The sequence below is a fragment of the Sesamum indicum genome, linkage group LG7 (genome assembly GCF_026168435.1).
Source record: "Sesamum indicum cultivar Baizhima isolate 11 linkage group LG7, ASM2616843v1, whole genome shotgun sequence".
Taxonomy (NCBI): domain Eukaryota; kingdom Viridiplantae; phylum Streptophyta; class Magnoliopsida; order Lamiales; family Pedaliaceae; genus Sesamum; species Sesamum indicum.
The window spans coordinates 4134900-4149974 of NC_142663.1; the positions used below are offsets into that span (position 1 = coordinate 4134900).

The 15075-nt window shown below is 36.3% G+C and overlaps 1 protein-coding gene and 1 pseudogene across 2 annotated transcripts; one reads left to right on the forward strand and one right to left on the reverse strand.

The window, feature by feature from the left end:
* The first annotated feature begins 3663 nt into the window (after nucleotides 1–3663).
* LOC148787480 (secreted RxLR effector protein 161 pseudogene) lies at nucleotides 3664–4355 on the forward strand (annotated as a pseudogene).
* A 5170-nt stretch (nucleotides 4356–9525) lies between these two features.
* LOC105162215 (amino acid transporter AVT6A-like) lies at nucleotides 9526–14281 on the reverse strand. Of its 2 annotated transcripts, XM_088882950.1 has the most exons (6): nucleotides 13805–14281; nucleotides 13147–13299; nucleotides 11757–11960; nucleotides 10972–11177; nucleotides 10712–10835; nucleotides 9526–10127 (listed from the first exon to the last, which is right to left on the reverse strand). In XM_088882950.1, the coding sequence occupies exons 1-6, from the start codon at nucleotides 14193–14195 to the stop codon at nucleotides 10090–10092; spliced, it is 1116 nt and encodes a 371-aa protein (XP_088739076.1). In that variant the 5' UTR covers nucleotides 14196–14281; the 3' UTR covers nucleotides 9526–10089. The 2 variants fall into 2 exon arrangements, with proteins under 2 accessions (XP_088739076.1, XP_088739077.1); XM_088882951.1 differs by having other exon boundaries at nucleotides 10712–11177; nucleotides 13805–14276.
* Between the last annotated feature and the right edge of the window lie 794 nt (nucleotides 14282–15075).

Consider the following 15075-nt stretch of genomic DNA (forward strand, 5'->3'; position numbering starts at 1 on the left):
ATAAATGGACTATGTGATATCTCCATGGCTGCCTTCTCCGTGTGCCTCATACTCCCTGGGCTTTCTTCTCCATGAATCTTTTTCTCCATGGGCTTGCTTAAAATAAAAACCTCACAAAAAATGTCCTACACTACACTCATTACAATTGAATAAGAAATCCCGATCAGAAGTCGGGGGGAGTACATTAGGAGAGAGATAGCAAGCCTTGTTATTCCAAGGCTAAAAACAAGGAGGAGGAAGAACCATAAAATCACAAGGGCACACGGGCCCACCCAACAAAAACTAAAAGACATATATGCGGTTTAGGACTCTGTGGTCATCCATTCACATTCATTCTAGTATATAATAACAACTAATCATGCTAGACAAGATATGAACATCACAAAAATATCGCAATATCCAATATCACCATAAATAATTATATGCAGAAAACAATAAGCTTAAAATTTGCAACTCAAATGGATGATCAAGCCTCGTGCATCCAATGCACGCAAATAAACTAAATTAATTAATTAAGACTCGTCCATCCAATGTACGTAAATAAGCAAAATTAATTAATTAAGTCTCGTGCATCCAATGCACACAAATAAACTAAATTAATTAATTAAGCCTCGTACATCCAATGCAAGCAAATAAGCCAAATAAATTAATTAAACCTCGTGCATTCAATGCACGCAAATAAGCCAAATTAATTAAAGCAATTTAATTCTAGAAAAAATCCATTTTTTTTCAAAATTAAATCAGCAATAATTAATATCTTTCAGAAAATGTGCAGAAATTGAAAAATTCAAATTTTCGAAAAGATGGTGAAAAATGGCCCAATCGTCGGCCTCACGTGTGTGCGCCTGGTCGCGCTGCCTGCTATCATTTGAAAGGCACTGTGACGTGCGAGTAGATCGGCCCGGGAGCGTGCAAGCGGAAGCAGAGATAACAAAATGCATAAATGAAAACGGAAACACAAAAAAACAATAATTCTAAGGGGTGTACCCTTGGTGTTCTCGGGCGTTCGATGTAGTTAATAATAATAAATAACGATAATAATATTAACGAGGCTAATGGTTGAATGAAATATAAGAGTTACTAGAACGTAAATCAAGAATTACCTCTTTCTTTGATTTACTTAGAACCACCTTCATTAGATCCATTTACGCAAGGGTTTAATATAGAGAGGTGTTGGCCGTGTAATGGAGAGTGTGTAGGAAATTATTTTTTTATATATTCATTCATTAGTTAATCCAAATAACTAATACACATATATATACCTTGAATGGATGCATTAAAATATGTTTAGGTTCATTTAACCATCCATAAAGTAACAAAATCCTTTATTCCAAATAAAGGATGACTAACATGGCACTTTCGAAAAGTGAATTTGTTAGTCAATAATTTCCTTTTCTAACAATTTCCACCAACTTAATTAATGGGCTTGGCCAAATTTTAAGTAATTAAAATACAAGGAGCAATAATTAAATCTAATTTAATTAAAGCCCACTTAATTAAGTCCATCATATATTTAATCCAATTAAATATAGGAGCCCAATAATCCTTTATTAAATACGAAATCCAACTTATTAAATAATAAGAGCAAGCCCACTATAAATTAATCCAATCAATTTATCCTTGGGCTTATCCATCTAATAGGTCCATCTCATACAAAAATAATTCTCAATTAATTTCCCATCCCTTCTCGGTGATTTGTGTGTGACTCTTTAGGCTCACCTTTCAGCTACACTTAGATAGTGTCCAACACTATTATTAATTAAATTCACTTTAATTAATAATTCTGAATCAACCCTTGATCAAGAAAGCCCATCACCATGGGTGGACGTCTAGCAACTATTCATGGCACCAGAGACTAGGCTCCCGAATCCATACGGGTATGGTATTTCCATCTACCGTCTCCCGACTTTAGTTTAGGGCACAGAATTGGGTATCGGTTCCCATTCTAGACTAGGCATCTATGCTTAATACTTAAAATCGCATTACGTCAAATTGCTCAACATAGGAACCTCTTCTTCGTTTTCGACCAATGATTATGGCCACACCTTTATAGAGCGTAGACACATCTCCAAGTGCGTAGGAGATACCTCTGTCACGTTTTGATAGGGGAAGGATCCTCTTCTTGGAACTCACCATCATCGTTAAATACTTTGAGTACACTAGACAAGGCTTATGATGACCATGTCTGAGACACGATTACCTTTCGCACAAATCTAAGATACAACCATCGCATGCACGTGACTCCGTGATTCCTCATGTCTGAGGATCCTGTACTATCAGAGCGGTGACTTCAAGTCATACCGACCAAGCCTCCAAGGCTTCGATATGATGATCCCTGCCAGTCAGTTCAGTCGATCGGACACCTAGGCAATCGATCCATTAAGATCGCATAGACGTCCCACGTCTGTTGACGATGAAGCATGGCACTAATCAAACGAATGTGACTCTTAATGCAAGTCTCAATAGGACTCTCGATCCCCGGTCTCGAGGTCCTCGACTTGGAGCATTTCAGATCCAACCCTAAACAGTTGGTTTCATGACTGCCATCCAATGCACAGTCCAACTATTACATGGTTGTTAAAGTGGTCTATGGGCATCTGTTGTGATGTCCAAGCAGTGCTTGACATAATTTAATAAGCACAACACATACGTGTGCGGACGATGAATTCTTACCACATTCATCAGAACAACATTGTTTAAATATAGATTGCTTGAATGGTTCTCAGAACTGCTAATCTAATGGGCTTTTGGTCACCCATTTTAACAAATAGATGATCACACTTATGAAATAATCAATTTGGCCAAGTTGAAGCCTTATTGGGTATATGAATTTCGAGATATCGTTCCTGGAACGTAATAGTAAACATTCAAATCGATGTTTTTCTTAATCGGGCCGTGTGATTTAAAATCATACAGTTTGATATAACTCAAGTTTGGACCCTCGTAGACCCACATAAAGGTGTTAAGTCTGTTGGGTGCAAATACAAACATAAGCTTATAGCTGACGGGAAGGTTACTGCTTTCAAAGCTAGGCTCGTGACAAAAGAATACACTTAACGACCAGGGGTCGATTTTGAGAAAACCTATTCGCTCGTAGCCTGACCGAATCCATTCAAATTCTACTTGTCATAGCAGCATCGTATGACTATGAAATATGGCAGATGGACGTGAAAATGACTTTTCTCAACGATTTCATTGAGGAAGGGATCTTCATGGATCAGTCGGAGGGCTTCACTTCTGTTGGAGAAGAACAGAAAGTCTGTGGTCTCTAAAGGTCCATCTATAGCCTCAAACAAGCTTCCCAAAGCTAGAACATACGTTTTGATGAAGTCATACGGGGTTATGTAAATGATTAATAGGAGCGCGGTTGCGTACTTTGTGCTTTATGTAGGCGACATCTTGCTCATTGGGACTGATGTCAAGATGTTGGGTGACATGAAAGCATGATTGTCCATACAGTTTTCCATAAAGGATATGGGTGAGGCCTCTTACACCTTTGGCATCAAGATCTAGAAGGATGTTAAAGTTGACCCAATCTTCGTATATTGAGAAAGTCTTGAAGAGATCCAAGATGGAGAACTCAAAACAAAGATTCATTCCCATGAGGCATGGGATTAAGATATCCAAGAGTAGTCTCCCAAGATTGATGAGGAACTTAAAAGGATGTCGGACATCCCCTATGCTTCAGCCGTTGGAAGTATTCAGTATGTTGTCTAATGCACTAGGCCCGATGTCGCGTACGTTTTGAGCGTGATGAGCAGATATTATGTGTGCGCCGGGGAGGCACACTGGAGAGTAGTCAAGACCATACTTAAGTACCTGAAACCAACTAAAGATATGTTCTTGATTTACGGCGGTGGAGAATTGATACTAGAAGGCTATCGCGACGGTAGCTTCCATTCGAACGATCATGATGCAAATCCCAATCGAATTTTGTATTCAAGCTGAATGGTAGTGTGGTTGCTTGAAAAAGTTCGAAGCAGGATACCTTAGTGGATTCCACCACGGAAGTTGAATACGTAGCGGCTTCGGAAGCAGCTAAGGAAGAGATTTGGATGAAAAACTACATCCAAGAGTTAGGTGTGGTACCTAGCATTGTTGAGCCCGTAGTTATCTTCTGCAATAACAACGCGGTGATAGCACGAGCAAAGGAACCGAGATCTCATCATCGTTCCAAATATATTTTTAGACGCTACCATCTGCTTAGAGAGATAGTGAGCAGAGGTGACATCAGTTTAGACCGAGTCAGCTCAGCAGAAAACATAGCAAATCCACTTACTAAGCCAATGTCGCAAATTGCCCAGGCTCGACATCTAGATAAGATGGGATTGAGGTCGATGGTTGAGTGGCTTTAGGTCAAGTGGAGATTGTTAGTATAGGTTACCTGAAAGTCAATTGGATTGGCATACATGTAATCTATTCTGACAGAACTCGATTTTATGTAATATTGTTAGTGAATAAAATGAGTATTCGTTGTTGGCATTTCATTTGTTGTGCACATTACATTTATGTTTACATTTCTTTCAAATATCACAATAAAGCCCATAGACCACTTTGACAACCGTGAAATAGTTTGACTACGCACTGAATGGCGGTCATGAAACCAACTGTCTAGGGTTGGGCCTGAAATATTCCAAGTTGAGGACCTCGAGAATGGGCATCAAGTATCCTATAGAGACTTGCATTAAGAGTCGCATTCATTTGATGAGTGTCGTATTTCATCGGCTACAGACGTTGGACGTCTGTGCAATCTTAGTAGGTCGAATGGCTAGGTGTTGAATCAACTGAACTGACTTGCAGGGATCGTCATATGGAAGCTTTCGAAACTTGGTCGGTATGACTCAAATCCCCTGCTCCGATAGTACAGGAGTAGTCCTTGGACTTGAGGAATCACGACAGTCACATGCACACGATGATTGTATCTTGAATTTTTGCGAGAGGTGATTGTGTCCCAGACATGGTCATCATAAGCCTTATTCAGTACAGTCAAAGCATGTAGCAAGGATGGTGAGTTCCAAGAAGAGGATCTGTCCCATATTAAAACGTGATAGAGATATCTCCTATGCAACACCGACGTTCGTGGAAAGCTGGTCCAAGGGCATCCCTAATTTACTCTTGTCTAGATTTGGATGTCTCAGTATTTTTTCTTTGATTTCTCTTTAGGTCTATAAGTTGTATCTTCAGATCTGTAAGATCCTTGTGTAGATATAGAAGGATCTTAAGGATCTTCACCACCATTTAGCTCAAAATTTTTGTTTTCATAGGTATATGGATTAACCTATGACCATACTCTTAAACAGTCTTTTGCATCTCTCTTAGATATTGAGAGATTTTTTAGGTATCCGGCTCAAGTTCTTTCCAATCAGTTCCTTTAATCATAATTTTTAGAACTGTATTGGTCACGAAATTTACCCGTTTCATTTCTCTTTGCTAGTATTCTACAAGTATTTCAGTGGAGTGTAAGCACCTCACTGCATTTTATGATAGTATCTATCGTACAGGGAAATTCCTCATCCATTCTTGTTATTCTTCTAGCGTGAAAAGAGTCGTATCGATCCTATACGGACTGCTTTCACATTTTTTAAGAATTTTCAAAACAAACTCCCTTGTTTGTATTTCCAGAGTTTGGAAATATTCCCTGTTATCATTACAACTCAAACTTTCATTCAGTTCCATATTTTTAAAGAGTCTCCTCCGCTAGTGGATAAAATATCTAAATGCAATATAAACAAATATTTTTTCAATAAACCTAGACTTTGATACCATTTTACGCGAGCATGGGAATCAGAATTCAAATAGGAATGAAGTTGGACTAAAAAGCTCATTCTAAAGTAATATAGGGGTAAATTTATCCTAAATTTGGTTTCAGGACTAAATATATCGCTCCTCAAAAGTTATAGGACTAAATTTATCGGTCCGAAGGATAAAGGGCTAAATGTGCCAACTACCCATACTTACAGGACCAAATCTTTCATTTCCCCTTACTAAAATATATCCGTCAATGAAAGAAGAGCATAATATGAAGTGACTATTTTGCCCTTGGAAGATACATTCCAATGAATTATCCCCATCACAATATATCACGAGGAGTGTAGTGCATAGAAAAATTCTAACTTGAATCGAATTTGGTCAAACATGAAATAATTATATGATAATATAATACATTTGTCATGTGATTGGTATACAACTTAGAAATAGTGATCAATTACATGTCAAATATACCACACTTAATTGTATGATCTATTGTATTTGATTGAACCCAATTTAATTGAACTTTTTTTGTTGTACATATATACAAATTTGAGTTCTTAGATGTGACAAATCATCATTCTACAAATCTAACTTCCCTTGTTTAAAATGACGCTAATTTCAAGTTGACAACTTACAAACTTAGAAACTAAAGTGATGAAAAAGAAAAACAAGACTAAACTGATCATTATCATCAATTATAATATGGTCAGAGCAATCAATTTGAGACAAAACTAAAATTTAACAATGCTAAAGTCAAAAAATAAACTTGATGTGCTAAAGTGGTCTTAAATGAAAACTTAGGGGATCAACGATAATATTTAATTTTAACAAAAAAGAAAAATATATGGTATTTCTAATTCCTCTAAACTACATAGAAAAATATTAATAATATATCTCACTAAAAGATAAAATAGGCAAATATTGTAATATGCTTAATTTGCCAGGAAAGATCTTAAATATTTATAAAAAATAATTTACTAGGACACAGTAAAATTTAAAATAAATAGCATATGAGCAACGCGTAAATATTAATCCAAACTTCAAAAAAGAATAATACAATATAGAATAAATATCCTTAATTTTTTATTAAATTTAAAGTGTTTGTGAAAAATTTAAATCACTTTGCTTTCGACTAATTAATTTTATTTTAATATTAATATTAAATAATTATTTTTAGATTGTAAATATTTTTCATAATATAATGGACATATCATTTTGATAATAGTAATAAGTGTAACTTATGATTAAATATAAAATAGTGAGAATCTCTTGAGTGTTCATTCTTATTGTGAGAAAATATCTGCATCTTTACTGGGGTATATTTTAGATTGTACCCTTGCTGGTCTATACTGTTAATTGTTTATTATCAATGAGATTTCTTGTAAGAACAATCCAAGGTCTAAACCCAAACATTTATATGACAAATTCTCTAAACTAAATAAGAACTACATGATAGGATGAAAGAGAAATAAACTTACTTTAATAAACACGTATAAAACTGCTAAATTTGGATGTTTTATAATTCCACAAAATTTGACTCAAAAAGTAGGCCTCAAACCTAGCATTTGTATGGTAAATTTCTAAGCTAAATAAGCATTACATGTTAGGATGAAAAGAAATAAACTTGTTTTAATAAAAACACGTAACCCTGCTAAAATTTCGACTGTCCCAAAATTTTTCAAAACTTGACCCAAAAGTAGACCTAAATCCTACCATTTGTATGGTAAATTTTTTAAGCTAAATAATAATTACATGTTAGGATGAAGGGAAAATTAAGAAGCTTTGACTTATTATTTTTGTTTTTACTATGGAATTTTTTAATATTATTATTTTTATTTTCATATTAATGCCACGAGATATCACAGTGGGGCTAGACTAGAAGAGTCCTTTGGCAGTAAGTGCTTTAGTCCGGGTTTCACCAGCGGAAAGGGATGTCGAAATCAAGTTTGCCCCTTCTTTAAAAAAAAGTAGGGACATGTAAAGCTAGTTAGAGAAGCTCTTAGGCCCAGATCACCCATTTTTGTCCAGCTTTTGAGGAGTAGCTCGCAACCAAAATGAAGGTATGATTCAATCATCTATCTTTGATAATGCCTTTGATAGTGCGATAGTCTCTTTAGCAAGTAGGCTACCTTACCGCCCGCAGCACTAAGGTAAAACCCTTAAGAGGTAGGAAGAATTGAATCATAAATTGACTTATGATGCGAAATAAGTGGTCTTGGAGGAAGAGCATTGATTAAGGGAGAAGCTCTGATTGTTGTTCTTAACTAATGCTAGAATAAAAAGCTTATTAATCAGTATGTCTCCACCGTGGGCATAGTTTAGCTGTACTTCTTTGGTTTCCCTTTGCCTCTCATCTCACACTCTGAGTAAGGCATCTATTCAACCTGAGATAGACTCTACGAAAGGCCCATCTTAATTCAATCCGAACCAAACCAAATAAGCCTAGATCTACCCTCATATTTGAGCATATTTCGTAAAAGCCGTGTATAGGGGGTACTTTTTCGAATACCCTTCTTTATAATTCAAATTTCTTTTAAGTACCCCTTGTAAGAATTATCTCCCCTGACTTTGTTTTGTTCTCGATCGATCTTGGTGAGAGAAAGGGATCTCTTGGTTAGGCGTCTGCCGATGCAGATGCGAGGGAATCGGCTCCCTAAAAGGATCTAACTAATGCTAGAATAAAAAGCTTATTAATGAATTTCATATAAGATAATAAAAAATAATCATTAATGAACACAAAATACAAAATTTTAATTTTGGCGAATATCTTTTATTTCATTGTACCAATTAAATTTAGAAAGTGAATTACAAATAATAATAGAAGTAAATAGTTTTCTTATCAATTAAAACAATTATTATCAATTTATTTGAAAAATATAGTTATACAATACTAATGTTTCATGAACTAAATATTTTTATGATTAACTATAAATGATAGATAAATTTGTCACTAAAAATATATCTGTACACGTGCATAGTACGTCATGCTTTCTAATCAATAAAAAATTATAACAATCAATTTTATTTAAAGAAAAAATTTATTTAATTTAACAGCGCTAACAATTAAAAATAAAATAGGACCCAGTTTCTTCAAATATGAAATATATATATATATATATATATATATATATATTGATTTTACACTAATGAAATAAAACACAATATCATCGTCTAATCCAAACATATTCTTATTTTTTACAAGAAAACTTATACTAAATTTTTAAACAAAAGTTCAAAATGAAAAAAAAAACAAACAAACAAACAAGTAATTCAGGGAGAACCCCGTTTTACCAACTGAACAGAAACTCATCTTAGAACTGCATTATTTGGAGTGATTAGGAAGCCAACATATATATGTATATATATGCAAATTCATACATCTAGTAAAGCTTGAAACCGTTGAGCAAGTAAAAGCTCAATTTGGAGCTCGAAAAACCAATCACTTTCCCCTAAGTTAGGGATTAGTTCATCATTCGAGGTAAAAACAACTGAAACCCGTGTAGATTGTTCAATGGCAAACCTCAATTAAGAGTCAAATGACAGGGGCTCGGCTCAGAGGACTTAAAAAACAATGACATACATATGCAAGTATTCTATTTTCTGAGAAATTAGAGTTCTTCAATTTCTACAAATGAACAACACATATCAGTGCATGGATTTTTGTAATCAGCAGGGTTCTCCCACAATGAAGGATGCATCACTGCACATTTTTACTTTTACCAGTTGGCAGAGAATAACTTGAACTTGAATCGCCAGAGCAATTTGGATAAACTATTGACTGTTAACTCGTAATCTTTCAGAAAACAAACTTGTCAAGTTGACAACATTTTACAGAAAGAATGCTACATCACAGCTATATAGCTACCTGTTCCATCTTGTATAATTAGGTTCCGACTTTCGGAATCTTTACATAAAACCAGACAGCTTTGCAGGAGAGGCAAAAATCAGAAATTAGTGAAATTCCCAAAATTGTCGATTTGTTGATACAAAAAATTCTGGGATTTCAGTCCTTTGAATGAGGAAAAACTTACCGATCTACTCATTTCATTGAATTGTGGTGCAACTCCCTCTTGCATTTGATATACTTACGAAATAGAAAAATTGTTAGGCATTCACACTCACCACCAGCTGATGGGACAGTTAGCTCAAAATGTATGATGTTTGAGTTGGAGGGAAATCTCGTCGGTGCTTGTGAGATAGTTGAGCTGTATGACCAGAGTGCCACATTGAGTGTTTACTATGCTTCAGCTCCTTCACTGCCGCTAACAAGGCCGTAAATGTCACTGCAGATTGCCACAGTGCTTGAAGACACAGCCAAAAATATCATAATCCATGAGACTACTCTGTCATTTTTTGTTGCAACTCCACGTGTATCCCTGCATAGTAAAATACATTGGAGATCAATATAATTGCAGTCCACAAATCATTGATACAACTTGGAGTTGACTTTGGAGCCTTTCATGCTCATTCAAAAATTACGAGAGAATAATGTGCATTTTGTGTAACTGCTATGATATAAAATGTGAATGATCTGGAACGACATGCAGTCATCCTACTTTTGCTAAATTCGTCCTTGCCTAAGACAATAATGACTAAATTGAAACTAAAATTGTTGGGCATGAATTCAACTAAATCAATTTATGTTGGCCGTGGGCTTTTCATCATTTGAACAGAAAAAACTGAAACTAGAAGGAAATGCTCCATCACTTCCAATGCAACTTGGAGGAGCAGTCCTATGTTTCTGACTTTCAAATCTTGTAACATTCATTTGATGGGGTGGATTTCTTTAGACATTCAGAAGGCGTTGTCCATTTTACTCTGGCATGACTTCATATCCAGGAAGCTCAACAGCCAAAATATGGCTACACCTTTTACAACATTAGAGTTATTTGAATCATGCAAACAACCATTATGCACTTTCTTCGCACTTAAACTGTGTACGAATTCAAGCTCCACACACCTGAGGGCAATTGCAGCTGGGAAAATGAAGCCGACAGATACAGTAGCTGTTGCACCAGTAAATTGGAAAGCATCCCATATACTAGGCACAAAATTTGCTCCCAAGAAGATGAAACCCATGAGAGCTGTTGTTAGTGCATAAAATCTCCGATCATCATAGGCAATAGGTATTGCATATGGGAAAAAGATACCGTCAACATTAAGGCGAAGGGAGTAGAACACGATTGGAAATACAAGCATCAAATGGATGGCATAGCTTACTCTCACAATGTCATTAAGCAATGAGCTAAATGGGATGCCAAGTTCTCCATCGAAATTGGCCAGAACATCATCCATTGTTTGATTACCAAAGAGGAGAAATCCAAAGAAGCTAGTTGCCACATATACAGAAGTACACAAAGTGATTGAGGTCCGGACTATGGATTTCATTTGCGAGGGGTCTTTCAACTCATTCTCTATGGGGTGAACTATGAGGCAAGTTAAACAAAAATGAAAAATCAAGTCGGAGAAGAAATAAGAAATTGCATAAATATAACAATTTAGACATAACTCAAGAGTACTTTGATATTGGCAACCACTACTTGGCCCTTCCAATCATCAATGAAATATGTACAGATTCATGTAGGTTGAAGATGATAATAGTTGTACATTGTTTTCTTTTATTTTTGTTTTTATTATACAAGAAGTCATTACAAGAATGTTATGATAAAAGTAGAGTACATTCTTAACAACATTCCAATATTTCCATATATAATGTTATAACATCTTCCCGAATATGAAAATTATCCTGAACTGTGCAATATTACAACTAATTGAACATTCTAGCCAATTTCAGATAAAAGAATAGAGAAATGCATCCCTTAGAGTATCAACTCTTTCATCAAACATTGTTAGACAAAATGAACAATTGTATACAAGACAGGTGAGTCCAATATATGAAGCAACAGAGTTTCGGCTTCAACCATATATCGGCATTTAAGGCTTTTTTGCTGTTAACCAAACAAGTAACTAGAGAAGTACGATTTAGGAGTTTCAAGCAAACTTACTATTATGGTGACAAATATAGGCAGTGACCAGTATAGGAACAGTTGTGAAAAGTTTCCAGAAAGACGCTTGACTGTCAAGGTCAGGCAGCAACTTAGGCATTCCGATGCTTCCACTTATCAACTTGGCAATTGCTATTCCAGCTATGATCACCACGAACACAACAGCCAATATGACTGACAGTGCTGAAGTGTACCGCAAAGAATCTGGCACCTCAAACATTAAAAAGATTACCTATAGCATCCTCTTACCTTTCAGATGTACAAAAAATAGAAAAGCTGACTATTTTAACTAAAAAAGCATGAAAGGAGAGACATTATGAAAGCATCAACAGAAAGAGCTGTGGATTTAATACCAAGGATGAGAAGAGAATAGCATAACATATGTTTAATAGAGTTCATCCTAGTTATAATTACCGCATAAAGCAGTCCCGTTCAATCAAATAAGCAAGACTAAAGTATATTCTCTAAAAAATGGCTTGCCGGTATATCTTGATTTGGACTGCCCAAAATAAATTCTAATGCCAATCAATAAAGAGAATGAATATCTGGATGCTTAGGAAAGTAAATTGTCCAAAATTGCACATGCAAGCAAACAAGTGGATCCATCCGCTCAATCCTAAAATAAATAGTGCTGCATATCAGAAGAATAAAATGCTGCTCAGAGAAAAGTGACAAATATAATGGCAAGTTAGCAAGTTTTCTACATCTTATAAAGCAGTCATTCCTTTCACCTCTCTCACTAGAGTAATGGAATCTCATTAAACATCATTTTCCATTCTAAAAAATGCTAACTTCGCTCTCTGAGAAAAGTGACAAAAATATAATGGCAAGTTAGCAAGTTTTCTACATCTTATAAAGCAGTCATTTCTTTAACCTTTCTCACTCGAGTAATGGGATTTCATTAAACATCATTTTGAAAAGACAAAGGCAGTCACCTTCTGTAACTTTTAGCATAAGGTTCAATCCTCCACAGGTGCCCGCGCACACGTAGATACAGAGATAATGGAACTATTTCTTGTGGATTGAATTTGAAACGAACAAAGGATAACAGTTTCTTGTAGATTGAATTTGGTTGATCTCCCTATGAGAATCTGTCCCCCTGGGTTCACAATTGCCTTATAAATTCTGGATACTTCACGTTACTAAACAGTATAAACTTAAAAGACTAAACCTGTTAGACTAAGCAAATCATAATCTTTGGTTATATTGTCATTGCCTATCTCTTGGTATACTTTGAGGGGCACTTGGTAGAGAAAATTTCCCACAGCAATCCAAAAACACGAAAAATCTTGTCTTCATCGGAGATGATTTATTTCAAGAACAATCTTGATTATATATAGAAAATCTCAAGAGAGGTGGAGTTGGTTGAATAAGAGATGCATTTGCTCACCGACACGCTTGAACGAAATTAGCGGTGCAAAAATGAAGATGGTCGTGAGTAGCAGTATGGAAGAACGTGTAGTCCACCAGTGAAGACCAAACCATTCTTCCATCACACCAGTGTGGTGCACCCCCTGTGACCATGTCTCCGATAGCACATCACCTGGAAAAATCAAATAGACAAAACCAACATGGTACGATCAACCAATAAATCAAATGCCGACAATCCAAATAATGGTGAATTAAAGAATTAGAGCCAGGGAGGCCACACATTATCCACTTGCCCAAATTATAGTACTGAATTATGAGAGGCTCTAATTTTAGTAATCAAAACACAACTATCGGCTGAGTTGTCACGCGTGGCCTTGCTTTCCAGCCACCCAATGTCAAAACCACCAAAAAGATAAAGATAATTGTTGCTTATTTACGAAGAAAAAAACCTATCTTCATCCCACCAGAAACGGGACTACTCAAATCGCAGATGGAATCCATGTCATAGCCTAAATGCTGCAAAACTGAATTGGTTTCCCTCAAATCATAATCACATATACATATGATTAAAAATTACTGATAGCCGAGATCAGAAAAAAAAAAGAAAAGAAAAGAATTCTGATATTTCAAACGAGATTTAACTAAATTATTAATAAAACAGGATTAAAGAGCTATACCAATAATAATCATGTAAACTACAAGCATGCCGACATTATTCATCACGATACACATCTGCAGAATATTCCGGCCGGCTCCGGAAAAGGCGTCCGCCGCTAAACCGGAATATGAACCGGTCTTGGCGGCCTTGCTGAACCGGAGGATTATCTCTATCGATTTCTCCGTCAGCATTCCGGCCAACAAGATCGTGATCAGGCCTGGAATCGCGCCGAGTTGCTTGAGCGTGGCAGGGAGGGCCATGATCCCCGCACCGACTATGGTGGTGGAGAGGTTGAACACCGCACCGGTGAACGATGCACCGTCGAACTCTCCGCCAGCACCGCCACGGTCCTTGGGGAGAAGTGGGGTCGCCCTCTGGCTCCGCCTGTACTTGGGGTCCGAGTAGGGCATTTTTTCGGTTTCGGATTTAGCAGAATGAATCAATGAAATGGGATTTGATATAGAGGAAAAGCTTTGGCCGTATGAAGGGAAATATATGTATTTATTAGAGCGGTGCAGGCGATTTTACGCGGGAACAAAACAATTCTACTATGTAAACAACCAATAATCTGCGGACACGTAGGACATAGGTCGATCCGTTGGGTAGAAATCCTTAATGCAAACCTTATGAAGGTCTTACAAACTACAAAGCCACGCAAATGTTACGGGCCTCAAGAGGGGCTAACCCAAATTTGAATCAGGAGGAGCCCAGCAGCCTATGAAGGTTTTCAATTGGATCCAACAAGGTTAAAGGGAGTACTGGGCCGAGCAGCCCGATGTTGAGATAATCAAGCAGAATTACTTCCAGGCTTGATAAGTTACTTAGATTATTACTAAGTAAAAAATTGGTGATAGTAGGGAGGGCAAAAGTTGTTAGAAATATTGGATGGTAGGAACACTTGTTTATTACCTTATGGATAGTTAAATGAACTTAAACATATTTTAATGTAATCATTCAAGGTATATATAGGTGTATTAGTTATTTGGAATAATTAATGAATAAATACACAAAAATCATTCCAAATAACTAATACATGTACTAAATTCCAAGTGCATAGGAGATACTTCTATCATATACTGACAGGAGATGGATTCTCTTCTTGGAACTCACCGTCCTCACTACATACTCCGACTACACTGGATAAAGCTTATGATGATCGTATCTATGACATAATTACTCTCGTACAGGCCCAAAATAGAGTCATCGTATGCATGTGACTGCCGTGATTCTTCAAGTTTCAAGATTACTCCCGTACTATCGGAGCTGAAAATTTGAGTCATACCGACCAAA